Source organism: Vespa mandarinia, chromosome 4, assembly GCF_050613455.1.
Source record: "Vespa mandarinia isolate Hongniang chromosome 4, ASM5061345v1, whole genome shotgun sequence".
Classification (NCBI taxonomy): domain Eukaryota; kingdom Metazoa; phylum Arthropoda; class Insecta; order Hymenoptera; family Vespidae; genus Vespa; species Vespa mandarinia.
In genome coordinates this window covers 7,855,926-7,875,090 of record NC_140813.1, presented here as the reverse complement: position 1 = coordinate 7,875,090, position 19,165 = coordinate 7,855,926, and the positions used below count along the sequence as shown (strand labels likewise).

At 28.1% G+C, this 19,165-nt stretch overlaps 1 protein-coding gene and 1 long non-coding RNA gene across 5 annotated transcripts in view; one reads left to right on the top strand and one right to left on the bottom strand.

The window, feature by feature from the left end:
• The window catches only part of LOC118443107 (B9 domain-containing protein 1), a 117,931-nt gene that overhangs the window by 34,921 nt on the left and 63,845 nt on the right, over window positions 1-19,165 (top strand). The window contains exon 5 of one of the 4 annotated variants that reach the window (XM_085656517.1): window positions 17,806-17,824. The exons of the other annotated variants lie outside the window; for them this stretch is intronic. Coding sequence (XP_085512643.1) covers window positions 17,806-17,807 — 2 coding nt within the window. The 3' untranslated portion in view covers window positions 17,808-17,824. Of the gene's footprint in view, window positions 1-17,805; window positions 17,825-19,165 lie in introns of those variants that run through there. 4 annotated transcript variants of the gene reach the window in all.
• On the bottom strand, window positions 12,635-13,616 carry LOC118443109 (uncharacterized). Its single transcript, XR_004838592.2, has 2 exons — window positions 13,502-13,616; window positions 12,635-13,059 (listed from the first exon to the last, which is right to left on the bottom strand). It is a non-coding gene; the product is annotated as an uncharacterized LOC118443109 (long non-coding RNA).

The window sequence follows — 19,165 nt, the reverse complement described above, 5'->3', positions numbered from 1 at the left end:
TAGAAAGAGTGAGAGAAAGGAAGAGAGAGAGAGAGAGAGAAAGAGAGAGAGAGAGAGTGAGAGAGAGAGAATAGATATAAGAGAATTTCGTAAAAACACTCTTTGGCCCTTTTATTTTCTTTTTGCAACATGAAAGCCAAGAAAATACGCTATCGAATCGTCGCGACGTTTTATTCGATCAATGTAGGACTCAGTATAGATCGTTGTAGGACTTCCGATATAAACTGTCGACGAACGTTTCTAGATCTACATAAAAAATTTATCACGAAGAAAATTGACCGAAAAGAAAAATCGTTTATGCAAAATACTGAATATGAATCTAAGAAGAGTTTACTTATAGAATACATTTAATTCTTTCTCATTGTAATAAATGATAACTTCTAAATCATTCATTATCCTTTTTTATGTGTTTTTTATATCAATAAGGATCGTAGATATTTATTAAATTTTCTTCCTTTTTAAAAAGAAAACCTCGAAATTGTCGTTATCGGAGTTACAACTAACTGGTCTTAGCAATGTATTTTAAGCTTTTATCGATTTTCAGAGACTTAATCTCTATTTATATATATATATATATATATATATATATATATATATATATATAATCGTATCGTGGTCGTATCGTGTCCAAACATTTATATACGATTGGTGACCGTTCATGGATGTGACGATCAATTTGAGGCCAGACGTTATAGCGTCATGCACGGATAAGACGCGTTCAGATAGGTTTATACAAGTCCGTGCTCTGGTTGTCTTTTCATGGTGAGACCCAGAAACAAGCAAAATATAACTCGGAGGCTATAAAATGTTACCGAAGGACGCCCAGAGAACGGATGGTGATGAACACGGCACATATGATGTATAAACTGTTACATATAAAACTACAATAACCAATTCGAGTCCAGCGCTCAACTGGAAGACTGAATGGCTATGGCGTGGTTGTATATAAATGGATCTTTGAGCTTCGATATAGATGTATATCATACGACACGAACACGAATTCATGGATATTAACAAAAAGGATGAAAAGAGAGATTACCATTTTCGTCGTATTAACGTATCACTAGATTAGAATGGCTTTTTTCTTTTTCTTTTCTCTTTTTTCTTTTTTTCTTTTTGGAAAGCTATTTTCTTTCATTTTAATCATTGAATTTCGTTAAAATAGATAAAAAGAATGTATAATAGTAAAGAATGAGGTATACTAAAGAATTGTAGTAATTCATCTAACCGGATATTTATCATTTAATTAATATCTTATATAATATACATTTTATAATTGTGTGCAACGTTTAAATGATCTTTTACAAAACATTCGTTCGGTTTAATGTATAACTAATTTATTTCTATTTAATAATCTGATGTCACAAGTAATAATGATGAATCAATCGTATGATATACAAGGATGTTCAAGGATATTAGGTATTAATAAATTCAATAGTCGATGGTTAAGATAGTCGATTAAGTGAATAGAACCGATAGGTAATGAAGTTTGATATGTAGTAATTAATCTGACTGGATATCTCTGTATTTTATTGAAAATTTACATACGTGAAAAGTAAAAAATCTTTTAACTTTTCGCAACGATTAAAACATCAATCAATATCAAATTATAGATAGTTGTATAGTTTAAATGCATTCTTGATTTGTTTTCGATTAATTTATAGCTTTTAAAACGATAACAATGCACCGTTTACTTACACGATATAAAAGATACAAGTATTGTTAGCGAGATCTTCTAAACATGTAAGTATCGATCTTTACGTAATAGATATTCAAGTTAATCGCCTCCTCTTTTTCGTATTTATGTAACTGAAGTTTACAGTTATGCAACAATAAATGCTTAAATATATAATATATATATATATATATATATATATATATATATATATGTATACATACATATAATCCGTATAAACAAAATATCATATGTTAATAATTCAAACGAAATGATACAAAAATTAAATAATAATAACAATTCACATGTAGATGTGTGAAACAACTGAACCATCAATTATCTAAAATTTCGCGATTCATTTTTCATCTGCGAAATGGCCACGTGAAATGAAAAATAAATAAATACATGCATCCAAGTCCGTTAATCTTCCATTATATCTCTATTTAACAATGTTTTATTATTTTTAGTTCGGTCATCGGCCGAATTTCGTCTGGTATGTTTTATTACAAACACGAAAAGAGAATTTTACAAATCAGCAAAAATTTCTTACGGGAAAGTTCTCAAAATGATATTTTAAATCGTCGACTCGTATTTTCTTTATTTCTCTCTCTCTCTCTCTCTCTCTCTCTCTCTCTTTCTCTTCCTCTCCCTCTCTTTTTCCTAAGCTCAGCTATTTTTCAAACTTCTCCCTCGTGGGGTTCCCCAGCACGTACTAAAACCAGATTGCTCGTTTTCACGCGACCAGTATGCCAATGACTTTTTCAACATTTCCTTATGTTTTCACCTATCTCAAAATTATCTGTGATACTTTGCATAGGATTACCCGAGGACGTGGACATTAATCCAATTTCAAATTGCAAAAATCTCAACGCAAGGATATAAACGTAATATTTTTTAACGAACGGTGGTTCAAGAACTCGTTTCAGATAATGAAAATGTTAGTGTTTCTTAATTGTTATATCCATGATTTGCGAAATAGGAATATTTTCTTTTTTTTTTTTTTTTTTTTTTTTTTTTTTTTCTTTTTTTTTATGATCCTATATACCAACAAATTGTTATTTAAAGCTGCTGACTATATTATGGGGCGTTTACAAGAAAAAAATATTGATTTGATAATTTTTCAAAAATTTGAAAATATGTACTATATATAACTTGGATATTTATGTGGTTGCCTACAGAGAATTATCTCTTTTGCTCGCACCCTATCGGTCTACGTCGAGCCTCCGAAGGTATAACGATTAATTACATTGTGGACTGCCTGTTAACTGAAACAACGCTTTCTATGTGCATATTATGTACTACATATATATGTATATATATGGTATAAACTCGCAAGTATAACTTATCGTCGACATTTACATTCTAAATATAACATTACTTCTATCTCATTTTCACGTGTAATAAAGAGATCCGGCTTTTGGTAATGAAGGACAGATTTAAGCAAGCGTTCGTACATCCTAATTAGTTATTCTACAATGAGAACATTTATAGAAATTGTCGTTTCTTTTTTCTACTGATAATCTATTATGTATATATTTATGTAAAAATATGTTACTTACACGTATAAGTGTACAGATTTATATATATATATATATATATATATATATATATATATATATTCACAGTGTTATTGTGTATATATTTAAACTAATATAAACGAGTGCAAAAGTTAGATACGAAGTTATTTATACATATTACCAAAGAAAAAAAAGATTATTAGAATTAATAGATATAAATACATATATCAATATTTTATAAAAACAATTATAGAACATTAATATATATGTATATTAAATTACTTTATATATATATATATTAACTATATTATAAATTATATTATAAATTATATATATTAAGAAAGACATATAGGGTGTTTACAACTGATTTTGAATTTTTACATGCACTTTTTAACTGACTTAAAATCTCATTTATTAAACTATTTTGTAATTTCAATCATATTTAGTTATTTTCTCGAATATAGATGGACATTTTGTATATACATATGTATGTAGATATATTAATAATTATAAATTATATTTTAATATACTATATGAAATATGTAACTGTGTATACATATATATGTATACATATATTTTTTTTTTATTATACTTTATTAACGAATATTATTAAGTAATATCATAAATTATGATTTAATCAACATGATAATAGTTTATATGAGATGGAACATTAGCAATTAACGCGCGAACTTTTTAATTAGGAATTAATTGTAATAAAGAAGTAGAGAAGGTAGGAAAAAAGAAAGGGAAACTAAATATAAAAACACTTCGAAGTCAAGTAAATAATACATTGTAAATAATATTTATTTGTCCAAATATAAATTTGTTCGAATTAGACAAATTTGATATCATCGAAAAGATCGTTATATAGTTAAAATTAAAATTGAAATTGTATCACACTTAACCACATTTCGATTTTTCTTACAATTATTATAACATTAACGGGATATAATGTTCTTTTACTTTTATAGATAATAAGCGAAGGGATTATCCTGTACGGATGAAATTAAAAGATAGTAAAGAATGAAATGAAAGCGATATTCAATACTGTGAGATAATTTAATATAAAATACCCAGGCAAAAACGTTTATGCATAGATGTATCGTAGAAATTATAGATAGGTGTATGAACGAATAGAAAACGAATAATAAAAATATCGATGAAATAAAGGGCATATTCCCTTTCAATATTACAAGTAATATTGGCAGTTAGTTGCACGAATCGCGACATGAAGCTTATCATAAATTGCACAAATTCTTATCGCTTGGTGAAGTATTCGAAAATCATTATCGCTTTTATCAAAACATCGAAGCGATGATTGATTCATTGAAGCGAATTTAAAAATTATACCATCCGTCGTTTTAAATACTTCCTTATGTCTTGATGAATATTTCATGAAATTTTCACGGTAGTTTCATTTGGTCAGCATGAAATTTCTCAGAAGAGATTAAATGAACTTGAAAAATTAGTATTGCGGTCGCGTACAAGGATCGATTTTTAATCATTTGGAAATAATACAGTTGTATAGAATATTAATGAAATATATTCAAATTTCCTCTCTCTCTCTTTCTCTATCTATCTATCTATCTTTTCTCTAACTCTTTCACGGTCTTTCTCTCCCTCTCTTTGCTTCTCCTTTTTCACGGCCTTTCTCTCCTTCTCTTTACTTCTCTCTATTTCTTTCATGATCTTTCTCTACCTCTTTTTATTCTTCTCCCTCTTTCTCTTCCTTTCCTATCTACTCAAATTTCCGGATTATCATCATCGAATGGATTTTTCTACATTACCTATATTCGCCACTAAGTTTTTCACCAAGATTCCTATTTTATTTTCAGATTACTTCCTCTAAGTTTTCTCTTTCTCTCTTTCTCTATCTCTCTTTTTCTCTTTCTCTCTTTCTCTCTTTCTTTCTCACTTTTTTAATGAAATCATTAGTGACTTTTTATATTCTTAAGTTAATTTTATTCAGTCGTAAATTATGCAATGAATAAAATGAATTTTGTCGAACTACGTGTAAAATGTTTCCTTTCCTCTTTTTTTTTCTCTCTCTCTCTCTCTCTTCCTTTTTTTTTTAAAGAAGTTCCTGCATGAATAAATTCGTCGTTTCTTTTCTAAAAGAAGACTGTTATTTTTGAACGGTCTTTCTAAAAAATATAAAAAAACTTTAAGCTTGGTATTTAACTTTTTACATTTATCGTAACGATAGAAATTTCTTATTTTTTAATGAGTTTATTTTATTATTAATTTTACTTGAAATATCCAGAAACTATTTATATAATATCTATGTATGAAGAAATTTTCAAGAAATTTACATAACAATCCGTATTTAAATAATCGAGAGAAATGAGAAGATATTTTTGATTAAGAAAAATATATTTGATAATTTTTTTAAGATATACTTTTCTAAAGATATATTACAATCCCTTACGTAATTGTATGAATTCGATACTGCCTATAGTAAATATAAAAGAATGACAGGTATTAATTATCCATCTTGTTCTACTATTACTCATCGAGATAAAACTTTGTAGAATAATATTGGAATGAAGAAAAGAAGTTTTGGTACTCTTGTCTCTTTGAGGGTAACTACGTGCTGAGAATTGGTATGAGCGAACAAATATTGATTGAGTATTTTCTTGAACAAATGAGAGAACATTAAAAAGCGAAATATAAGAGGGGTGAAAAAAAATTTGAATATAAAGTATATTCATTCTATGATTCTTTTTTACGAATTTTTTTTATATTTTCCTTGAAATTTAACAAATAAGATTATCTCATTCGGCAAGTCCTGTTTTTATCTTTTTTCTCTTTTTTTCTTTTTTTTATTTGTTTTTACGAATTCAAGAGATAACACGGAACGTCAAAAAAAGTAAGAGAGTAAAGTAGACATTACAAGGTTGGTAATGAGTATGTAGTACGAAACAAAACTAAGAATGTAATTTGTTGGAACATGGACATGAAAGTGCTTCGTGTTCGGTTAATAAGGTCAACATCATGGATAGTAAAGTAAACGAGGAGGGAAAAAATTAAAGCTGGCCGCGGCACTAGTCTTTGTTTACATTTCGAGTACGTGGCTAAATCCAAGCGAGCGAAACAATATGTGCTTTTCTAAATAAACTGTAATCGCGAATAAAATTTCAAAGATCATTGTCAAACGATTTTCGATTTTGAGAAGAATTTTTAGAATTTCTATCGAGTAAATTTTAATAGTAAAAAAATCGGAACATGGAGATAGTTATTATAAATGATCATTTATATAAAAAAAAGAAAGAAGAAGTTATAATAACTCTTAAGTTATTCATTAAAAATTGCTAATATTACAAATATTACTTCGAAAGTTTAAAAATTAATTAATGTATTCTTTGTTAATTTTATTAAGAACTATTCAGACTTTTCGTATAGAAGATTGATTGGTCGATGATCGATGCTTATATCGAGGAAGGGATTGATCGTTTAAGACCCGTACGCTTCACTTGAAATCGAAATTATAGTTTGACAGAATGATAACTAAAATTTGCAAGGCAAATATTATTGATAGAACGCGTTGAATAATGCCGGAATAGATTTTTATCGAATTGGAAATTAACCTGATTTATCTTAAAATTACTTGCTGGTTTCATATTAAATTAAACATTTTTTTTTTTTTTTTTTTCTAAAAATTCGACTGAAATCAAATATTTTTCATGTTATTTAATAGTTATAAATTCAATGTAACTTAACAATTGTAAATCTTAATAAAACTTATAAACCTTTCTGAAAGACAAAAGGAAAAAAAACATCATGAAACGCGTTTCTTGTTTCAAACAAATCTATCTCTATAAAAGAAGGAAATAATAAATGGTAAAAAGATAGTAAATAAAAAATGCTCTAGAAAAAAGAAAAAAATGAGAAGGATATAAATAAAAAGGAAACTCTTACGTTGGTTATCGAACACCGATATTGAATGAAACGATTGTCATTATCAGGTTTTAACGCAAGAGCATCGTGTGTCGCGTGTGTAAATCGATTTACTGAAGTTTAACGACAATGACGGTCTCGATATATTCAGAAAATATAGCGAGAAAGAGCTAACGGGACGACGTTGGTCGATAAAATGATCCGGCGAGCGTTATTTTCACGAAAGACAACATCTTTCTTTTTTCGATCGATCGCCAACGACAAGGATTGAAATCCTCGAAGCTATTAAGTTGAGTTAGCGAGTAAATCAAGAACATAATTGCGTAATACATCTCTAAGAGAGACGAGAATTTCTTTTTTCTTCTTGCGATGACCTCCATACCGAACGACCAATCGAAAACCTTCTATCTTTTCCTTTATTCTCATTTACCAACTAGTCCGCATCAGATTTCACAAATAAGATCTGCTATACATGTACTACTTACATAGATTCTAGCTTATTGCAAGTGGTCCAGAAAGTCTCAAGATTCCCGGTTCAATCGATCCGTACAGCTATTCCCCCCTCCCTCCCATTCTCTCTCTCTCTCTCTTTCTCTCTCTCTCTCTCTCTCTCTCTCTCTCTCTCTCTCTCTCTCTCTCTCTCTCTCTCTCTCTTATTTCCATTCTCTTTTTTATGTTCTCTTTCGATTTCTCGTCGCCTGGATCGAGTATACTTCGCCTTGGAAATCAATCGACTTCTACTACCAAGCGAATAAACCTTTCGTTCAATCGAGTTCGTTGTAAAAAAAAAAAAAAAAAAAAAAAAAACACACACATTGGTTCAATGAAAAAACCAGATGAATGATCAATAAGACATTGAAATCGTGTGCAACGTAAACATACTTTACGAAGTTTTTAGTGTCTACTAAAAATCGTTTTGAAGTATAAAATAAAAATACAAAAAACATGGCGTGATAAGGAGAGAAATGATAAGATAGATGTACTGCTTCTTTGTTTTCTTTCTTTTTTTTTTTCTCTTCCCCTATCTAAATATCGAAATTTTCCACTATCCTCTCTCTCTCTCTCTCTCTCTCCCTCCCTCTTTCTTTCTCTTTTAAACTTTTCCTTTTCCTGGATCTATTTTCTTTCTCTCTTTTACTTTTATTCTTTTTCCCTCGCTCTCGTACGTATATGACGTCTCACAACCCTGGGCGGAGTCATTAACGATGAACGAGGGTCGGGTAAGAAGAAACGGAAAAAGGGAATGAAAAAGAGAAGACATAGACGAGAAACGCTAGGATGGTGTGTTACGGTGGAAAAACTGTTTTTAAAGTTATGAAATCCATGAAATATGTTCAAAAGGTACAAAATAACGAATTAAATGCATACTTCTAGAAAATTAATAAGATATTATGAAATTACTGTAATAATAATAATAGTAGTATTGGTAATAATAGTAATAAACCTAATGAAGATCTTTTAATCCGGTATATAAAAATTACGCAAAATATTTTATTTCCATACGACAATGATCGAAGTTAGATCTTTAGGATTTTTAATTTTTAGAGCAATTGATTATTTGATATACTTTAAATAAAGAAATTAAATTCGCCGGTTACAAGTTTTTATTTGTAAGTAATTATTTGTTCGACGTAACCTTAATATTAGTTTTTAAAAAAATTGAATGGAAAACATGTTTGACTTGGTTACACGCCATGAATTGTAATAGTGTAATATAATATTTTACTATGCAGGAAAAGATAATAAAAAATCAGACTTTTTGTTCAACAATCATAAGTTATGTACTTGTAGAAAAAGTTCCCAAAGATATTTTTTTCAATTGTTTCCAATGAAAAGAAAAGAACAATAACCATAATTGGCCGCTACCAACTAAAGGTTGCTTTCTTCCTCTGGCATGTATAATGAAAGGAAAATACAAAAAAAAAACCGGAATTTTAAGAAAAATTTGCATCCTGATTCTTCTTTATTTATTATCCTCAAGTTTGCATATTCATTTTATAAAATGAAAATCGTTAGGAAAAGTTTGTTTGCCGCTTGTTAAACATCGTAAATTAATTAAAATACTGAAATATATTCGCATAAAGCTATATTATTCTTATTTACATTACTTGTAGCCATTTTATCGCAGTGTTCCCAAGTCACTGAAAACAAATTATTCCGAAGCTTTTAGCCAAAAGATTGGATGAAGATTGATTGGAAAACATTTAATAAGATTTACTTTTAGTAAATCACTCGTATCTTAGAGAAAAATTGTATCATCAGGAAATGCTATATTTGGATTCAAAGCTATTGGATTGTATACTCATTTAATATGGAAATTATCTTTCGATATGCATTTTTCTTGGATGTTTATAATAATATTTATTTTACATCTAAGATGAAGAAAATTTTCATAATAATTTATCGATTATAATTTATAATATGCAACAAATAAGATACTTTTTATGAATTGCAACGATTTAAGATAAACCAGAGATACTATTAAAGATACCGTTTGCTTTTCAAATCCAACTTCATTACAAGAAAATATTTCCAAAAAATAAAAAACAACCAGAGAGAAAGAGAGAGAGAGAGAGAGAGAGAGAGAGAGAGAGAGTGAGAGAGAGTGAGAGAGAGTGAGTGAGTGAGTGTTATTAGAAAGATTAAAATTTTTGCTTTATCAACGACATAGAAATATTTATTGAAAATAAGACGGATGAAATAGAGTTGCATTTAATTATCCAAGAGTACAAAACTAAACATCCGTTCAAAAATGAACATTTATTTTCATAAAGTTTACTATCACAGAACATTATCTTATAAACTTATTTGACGTAATATATCACAAGTGAATTAATTAAAATTAGAAGTCAAAAGTTTAAAATAAATGTTAGAATTTATTCTGATCCAAAATGTAAATAGTACATCTGTAATTTTAATTAGGCAAAGGAATTCCTAATTGAATTCCAAAATTGGTCAAGCTCTATTCGATTTAGTCTGTCATTTGTTATAAAATTTCATAATTAATTACACAAAAATAAAGTGCAGAATACTTTGTCGCAAGAATGTATACAAAGTTTACTTAAATTAAATTTGATTAATACTACTTTTAATATATGCTATTAAAACAGGTTTTTTTTTGACGAATGAGGCTAATCTAAGGACATAGAGAATTGATCTAACTAAATAACAAAATATAACAGTGATTTAAAAAATGGATAGAAAAATTGATAAAAAAGTTGATAGAAAAATGACGTTTGTGATAACAGATATGCTATCGTTATATCTACTATTTCTCTTAGATTTATCATGGAGATTAAGTCAATCTAATCTTTAATCTTTAATAAATATTTCTCTTGATTTATCGAGATTTTGATGTAATAAACAACAAATGAGTTATTTAATTCGACAATATATATCATTAGTATCGAAAAGATATCTGTTTTTCCTCTTCAAATGAAAGAAAAAGTTAGACCGACATGATTTCGATTAAAATTTTTAACATAGCTATAACGAACTGTTTATTAAAACGAAGAAGACCAAAGCTTTAAGAAGTTCGTCAATAACTTAAAGGAAAGCATCGATGTGTAAATCCAAAACTGACTTTGCTTTCTTCCTTGAAATGACAAAACTTTTAAATCTACGAAGTTTCTTTTTCCCAGTATATACCAAGAAAACGGTGACATAAATCTCGACGGGAACATTGAGACTCGTTGCGAGTTGTATAAAAATATGTCACTTTTGCTTTGAAGCAATTTCCAGAAAACAATAAATCGATAAAAATCAAAGAGAACTAAGAACTCTTCCATATAGAATAAATTACATTCGAGAAGTTTAATAATCGAAAAAATAAACCTGTAATCAATAAGTTGGGCTACATAATCACAACCATATATCTAAAACTATAAATCTTTATCTATATAAAATTACGGTTTCAGGATACTTTCTATTTTATAGAAAGTATTTTCATGAGAATACTAAACTATCGATTGATTGGACTGAAAACTTGTTTTTCGTGCGATACTGCCTTGAATGTTACTTTTAAAAAAAGAATAGTTAGATATATCTTATGCAGGATAATTTCGTAAATGGTCTTGAGATTTTCGTTCGACCAAAATTCCAAGTTTCAAAAAGCCAAATCCGAGATAGTACAGTTAGTTTCGAATCGTTAAAGAACTCTTGATACTGATAACCTCTCTCAAATGAATGACAGAGTTTTGAATCACTTAATAAATATCCAAAATAAAGGAATAATAATTTATATATCAATAGGGAAAATCGACTCAAAACACTTCATCTATTTCTAATTTTGCATAACAAACTTATAAGTAGATGAACAATCAAGGATTGAGACATTTGATATTAAGTGCAAAATCGTGGAACTTAAAAACTCGTGAAGTTAGTTAAGTTAATTAAGAATATGTAATCTTGTCATTTTCCGTCAATAATAAATATTTTCCAACTTAATTAAAAAAAAAAAAAAAAAAATAACAATAATGTAATATAATAATAACTATATATGTGATAATGGTAAAAAAGGTGTATAATAATAATAAAAATGATAATAGAAGTAGTAATAATCTAACAGAGAAGTATAATGAAACATAAGAATGAGATATTTCTTTATAGATTTATATTCTCCCTGATAAATTAATCGAAAAGAACAGAAACAATGTATATAAGTAAAAACTTATTCCCGATTATAAAGACACACACAGTGGTTGGAAGTCATAAAAACTTATGATTGATTGACGGAAAAGTTTGAGATATGCAAAGTCATGGAGGGTTCAAGAGTTTCAGGTCAATTAAAAGCTGCTTCAATGGTTTCTCCGTTTCTTCTCTTTCTTTCCCATTAAATACAATCAATAGTTTATGGATAGATAACGTGACTCATTTAAAATATTCGATTTTCGAAGGATTCGTTTTGAAAATTCATGTTTTTTTTTTTTCCATTTATTTTTATATATATTTATTTATTATTTATATATTATGATTGTATATATTATTACTGCATTAAGGGTATGATATTTTGCTTATTATTTGGTATTGAGCTTGATTTCCAAAATCAATAATTATTCTCAATCGACGAGTGATGGTCCATATGGCGCCATACGTTTTCTTGCTTCGGGAAAATTGCCATTCGAAAGAAAAACAGTCAGTCGTCTATGAACAACTAATGATACGACGACAAATACTCATCCTTTTTATGTATGTACGCCAGTACACTTGGTTTTTGTAATAAAAGTGGAGCAAACTAATCTAACTTACGGTACTTGCGTCCACTAACCACTAAACTGAGTTCAGTGAAACTATAGGATCAACATAATAACCGAGCTAAACTACTCGAAGCTATAGTTACTTATATATTTTGTCTATTGTTCCTCTAAAGAGATCTGGAACTTTTGTTGCGCTTGATTAAAAAATTAAAAAACAAACAAAAAAAAAAAGAAAAGAAAAGAAAAGAAATCAATAAAACGTTCGATATACTTATAGATAATGAATATTTATTTTTATAATTTCGCAATAAGAAGTTGGTTTAACAAAAAAAAAAATGAGTGAAAAAAAGTGAGGAAATAATATTATTTAATTACATTATTATATAACGTTATGAGCGTAAATTAAACAAAAATTGATAAACTAGTCTTCATCAATATTTTCATCAATAATAGTCATTATATCAATTGAATTAAACAAGTGCGTTAATATATCAATTTCAAATAATTCTTAATAGGTTTAAAATCTTTAGGGAAATCTTTATTATTAATATCCGTCCAATATTCTCAAATAATAATAGTAATCTTTCAACTAAACAGCCGTTCGATCGACATAGTTTTCTTCCTTTTTCTCTTTCTCCCATTCTGGTTATTATTAGTATGCTTGAGTTATTACTATCGATGAAACAACAAAAGTGTAACAGCTCCATGCTGTTTCATCAATGAGAATGCCAAACACAGCTGACGACATCGTCGAAGAGGAAATGTCCGAATAACTCTGAGAGAAATAAAAGGTTCGATGACATAATTAAATATTGCTTTACTTTTTTACGAATAATTATAACAATCTTTTTCTATAAATATTTTTCATATTCTTTTGAAACAATTTATAAATCAAAAATAAATAAACAATTTATAAATAAAAAAAATTGTAATTTTTTGAAATTATAACTTTTATCATTTTTAAAAAATACAATTCAAAAGAACTAACAAAAGAAGAAAATTATTATTTGCTGAAAGTTTAATCCAAATATGTAAAATAAGTAACTAACTTTTTGAAATTACCATTTTTTTTTAATTTCTTAAAACTTTTATACTTTTTTTTTTTTTTTTAATAAAAACTATGCGAGCTAGTTCGCATCGACGCGTATGGAAAAATAAACGATATTGCTGGAAATGATCAAAATTAGATGTTTAGAAGGATTTGCGAAACAACGTACGTATTTTCGTTCCTTACGATTTCATTTATACTCGTGCCCTCGAGGAAAATAGTTCTGTGAAAAGTGGTAGTCGATAATGAAAATTCCAAGGCTTCATCTATTGTCATTACTCGACTACACTTATCCAACTATCTTATCATCTTTAGAAAAGTAAGATCATTTTTTTTTTCTTCTCGCAGCTCATGTATTTTTTTCTTTTTTATTTTTTCTTTTCCTCTTCTATCTTAATCTACGTAACACACACGAGAAAAGTATACTTGATTTTTAGCAAAATATTCGACAGTAGAGAAAGCATAACGATCGATAATTTTTTGCTTGATATATCATCTTCAAATTTTAAAACGTCATTGAACGTATCATGCATTTTCTTAAAATTGATCACATATCATGCGATAATTTTGCAAAAGAAGACGTGAAAGATCATCTGATCCTGGGAATATAATTTCCAAGTGTAATAACGAATGACAGAGCACTTTGAGATCAACGAAGATTTCCAAAGTGTAAAATGAATGCCGCCTAGTGATCCGATTAAATAAACGAGAGAAATTTATCCCTGCTCGGTTTATTGTTACTAAAATGGAAAGTAGGAAAGGGTTTAAATCAACGAGGGTTAGACCTCGTTGATTTAAAACTGTCGCAACCCTTATTCGAAGAATATTTTCTTAATGGCAGAAGTAAAAAAAAAGTGAGGTGGCAAAGATAGCTAAGTGCATCTTGGCATTTTGCCTGAATGTAATGCACCCATTGAAACTAGGAAAAAGGAAGAAATAAAATACTACAGTATGTACAAAGAAATGTGAAAACTAAGACGTTTATGTATATTTAGAGATACTTTGAAAAATCCTAAAAGAACAAATTATAATAGTTATTTTACGTTATTTCGACGATCTTTATCAATTCAATTTAATATTTTAATATTTTATTTATAAATTTATTTATAATTAATCACAAATAAGCCATTAATATATGATTAATTAAAAGAGAAAGAAATGAGTATGATTGAAAGTATACGTTTATTAAAAAAAAATAAAAATAAAATAAAATAAAATAAAATAAAATATTTAAAAATACGATGAAAAAAGCTAGAGTTAAAATCAAGAGGAACAACATTTGGTAAAAAATATGCAAATAGTAAAAAGGACGTAGTATGTAGCAGGTTTCATCATGATCATTTCGTGGACGACGAAATGAAACGAAAGATGTGAGTTATTTAGCATGCAGCTCGAGATTAGCTTGCATCCCATTTTAAAACATTCTTTGGACGTCACTCACATAAAGGTGCTAGACTCTATCAGAACTGACAACGTATTTTTGTAGAGTTGCTAGACGTTACTTAATCTCGGATTAATTTCAGCATCCTTTTTTCAATGATAGCTGAATTATGCATGAAAGAAATTTCGAGCTTGAAAAATAATTAAAACGTTTAAATCAGAAAATAATTTCAGAAAATAAAAATAAATGATTATATGAACTAAGATAATGTTTATATCAATTTTATATATTTTTTCTTATCACGTTATCGTTTTATCAGGTCATTCTTTTCAACTATCATAAACAAACATGTAATTTGTTTTAATACATGAAAAAGACATCGTGAAAGTAATATAATTTAAATCAAGAGTACAAAAATTTATCGATAAAATTTTGTAAAGTTTTGTAATTTCCTTGAAACGATGTTCCATTTCAATCGATGGTGAAATAGAATAAAAGAAAAGTGAAAAACAAACATTTCGCACCTGAAGAGTACGCTTACGTTCTCATTTATTTTTCTTTCTTTTATCTTATCGTTCTTTTTATCTATCTTTCTCTCTTTCGTTTCTCTATCGTTTGTATGTTCGTACGCAAATATTATAAACCTTAAAAGTTGTTTAAAAGACCATCCATAAATTTACAATCTCATTTCTGTTAAGGATTAAGAAGCAGATGATATAAAAAAAAAAATAATTTATTACTCGCATCTCTTACTCGCATCCTATCTTATTACTCAAATCTTCTTGTAGTCACGTAATTCCAATTCCAAGATTATGATTTCTATATTCTGCAAAATGAAAAACTATTCTCCTCTCTCTTTCTCTCTCTTTTTCTTTCTTTCTCTCTTTCTCTTCCTCTCTTCTTATTTTTCTTTTTTCGCATCTCATTTTGTTATTAAATAAACAATTAGTTTCATTAATATGAGAAATATTCTGTCCCTTTATTATTTCTTTGAATTACATTTGTCATGGTATGTAGCAATAACAAACCATTTAGTTCAATAAATATTAAATTTTTATTTATATTTTATATTTTCGTTAAAATTAATTAAAAAGAGTGAGAAAAAATAAAACTAGCTTGGTGTTTTCTCTCAATTTGTATTTAATTATAATTTCTACTTCAATCATTTTTATAAATGTGCGACTATCAGAACATCACTTTATTGAAAATTTTGTTATTCTTTTTATTTTTTCTGCTTGGCAATTTCATTTTTACCGAGAGACTTTTCAGATAACATCTGCTACGTCTAATACGCTGTACGATTCTTCCGCTTTTCATAAAATTCAATTCATAAATCAAAAACTTTAGTGACGTACATGCATTTATCATACAGCGAATAGTCCTGCACTTGATCGAAAATGATTAGCCTAACGAAGACACTTTTTTTCTATTTCCTATGATTCTTTCGATCCGATTTGTGACGAACTGTAAATCCTCGGCACTACGATCAATCAGCTTTCTTTATTTCATTAAATTTTCTTTCTGTCTCTCTCTCTCTCTCTGCCTCTGTCAGTCTGTCTGTCTATCTGTCTTTCTGTCTTTCTGTCTTTCTGTCTCCCTCTCTCTTTTTCTCTTTCATTGTCTCTTTCTGACTCTCTCTCTCTCTCTCTCTTTTTTCAAGCAACTCAACACCATCACATAGTGCATTAACTTTTTCTTTAATAAAATATGCCTTCTAATTAAATCGTGCTGTTACGTAGAATAACGTAAAAATTAATTTCGAACGATGTTTTATCTACGAGGAATGGATTTTTTTTTTTTTTTAACGGACGAATCTACTCCGACTTTATTCTCGTATAGTAATAAAGCGAATACCTTTCTTTTCATTGGTATTTTTTGTTAAGTCTGGTAGCGTAATTAAAGTGGTTTCTTTTTTTTTTTTTTTTCTAATAAAGGTCGCGAAACTTTTGCCAAAGACAGATCTGAAAGAACGTGGATTCAATGTTGATTAACGATAACATGTAAATTCAAAAGATTAATATTCTGAAGTTCCTAAAAGAAAAAGAAAAGAATCTTATTAATAATACAGCCAGAGAATATAAACAGCGCCTAGGACAAGCACGGAAGTTACGATCCCCTTCCACCGTTCAACAAATACATATTATTCCAATTTCATCGTTTCTTTTCTACATTTTTATTAAATACAATTGTGACCACAGAGAAAATCAAAAAATAATTTCCTTCTTTACATCACGTTACTGAATAATTCCATTTGGAATTAATTTCTTGATGGTGGTATTGGTTTAAGATGATACCTAAAAATTATAATTGATTCTTCCTGTCCTTATCTAAAGAGATCGAAACATTTTATTGACCTGATATTGAATAGATACTATTGTATTAGGTATTCCTAATGCATAAGATGAGGAAAGATTAACATGATGTATGTTCTAAACAGTTAGATATAAATTAAAGTATCATCCGATTAGAAAAATTATGAAATACTGATAGCTTCTTAACTTGTATTAATCGAGATACACGTTTCTAACTTCCAAGGAAGAAAATAAAAGAAATAGACTGAATTAACAGAACACGGAATGGAACATATTATTATTTTATCGATTTTATGTTTACGTAAATTCTTATAATGGTAATGAGTAAAAATGTGAAATTAAATAGTGTTCAATGACAATTTCGATTACAGTTTGAAATCATATTAAAATCGATATGTAAGTAATTAGTTCAAATATTACTGATAGCCAATTATCTAAATGTCGTGAAGTCAATTAGATTCCATATATTCATCCAATGCATCGTGCACACAATAATTCTCGACGAACATATTTGCTTAGAAATGCGAATTATATATGTTAGAAATGCATATACGTCTATTACATTTATAAGGTATTCCATATATGTGTTCCTTAGCAAATGAGTGGATAGATCCATAAAGCACTTAGAAATCTAATTTACCTAATCCACCGGCTGATACTTTAATATTATTATACAAAATTCATTTTCTTACTACTTAATATTATTAATGGTTACTTTAGACTTCTATTTAGTTGAAGTTAATTTAGTAGACTTCCAGATCTCTTTTTTTGTTTCAGAAGAAAATCTTGCGATGGTATATAAAAAGTTCTCAATTCAAAAATCAAATTAAAAGTTTGTTATAAATAAATCTTGTATTTTATTTAATACATTTAATTCGTACTTCTAACATCTCAAACATCATCTCAAAAGAAAATTAATGATAACATAGTTACTAAATTTTATAATTCGTTTAATAAACAAGAATAATTTTTATTTAACTTAAAATAAATAAGAAAAATAAAGTTGCTAACGAAATCATAAAAAATAGATGAGGATAGATTGTTATCAGTTGAGTTAGCACGTATAAAGGATATTGTAAATGTAGAATTATATTCTACATCGGCTTAATCATTGGATTAAGAAACGTGATGTTGCATATCGATGCATATAAATGAATCGGTATTGTTTGCTTGACAATGTAAAGTAGCTTAATTTTTCTCTGTTACAGTAAATACCCTGCATTCTCTTCGATCAATCGTTTGAGAAGTTTTACCAATGTCTCAGAAAAAGTTTGTGAAATTTTTAAATTAAAGCGATTTAATCTCAAGAACAGTATCACTTTCACAGATATTTCTTTGTCGTTATTATTTATAATATATCTGCCAATTTTTTAATTCGTATTTCACAAATTTATTTGCTGCACACTAAATTCTTAATAGATTTGATGGTTAAAGAAGAATCATTATAAGAATAAACATCTAATCAAATATAAATTAATTAATATTTCAGAAAGATAAAGAAAGCATTACTATCCACGATTTATACTTACGTTATACTTACGTCTGACAGGTGAAGAGTTAAACGGACAACGAAAATGTATGTCACATTTAAACTATCCATCCATTCCATCCATATCTCGCTATGAGAAATATTTTCTGACTTTCTTTCTCCCTATCTTTTTTTTCTAAGTTCTTACTTCGAAATTATTCACATTCCATCATTCTCCGAGATTCTAGGTCCTTGAGAAGAAAACAACTGAGCTAAAAATATCGTCGAGCATCTTTATTTCACAGATCATAAGTCGATGATTAAGAATTCTTTAAATACTTCAGAATAATCTCACGAACGTTCTGTAAACTTGTGAAATTCAATATTTGGTTTTAAGAATTTTAATGCTTTGATTAGTTCGGCGATGTCTCTTGATGAAACTTGTTGCCCATTTTGCTCGTTTTACTGTTCTTTTTCTTTTTCTTTTTCTTTTTTTTTTTCTTTTTCTTTTTCTCCTCGCGCAGAACGAAAGAAAGATTATTTTAAAGAGCGTTGTCATGAACGAGAAGATAAATAAAAAGAAGTAAATGGAAAGGGAAACGAGAACTCGTCGTTATCCAAGAAACGTTTGAATTATTTCGATTTCAATTAAAACAGGATATTGAGTTTACG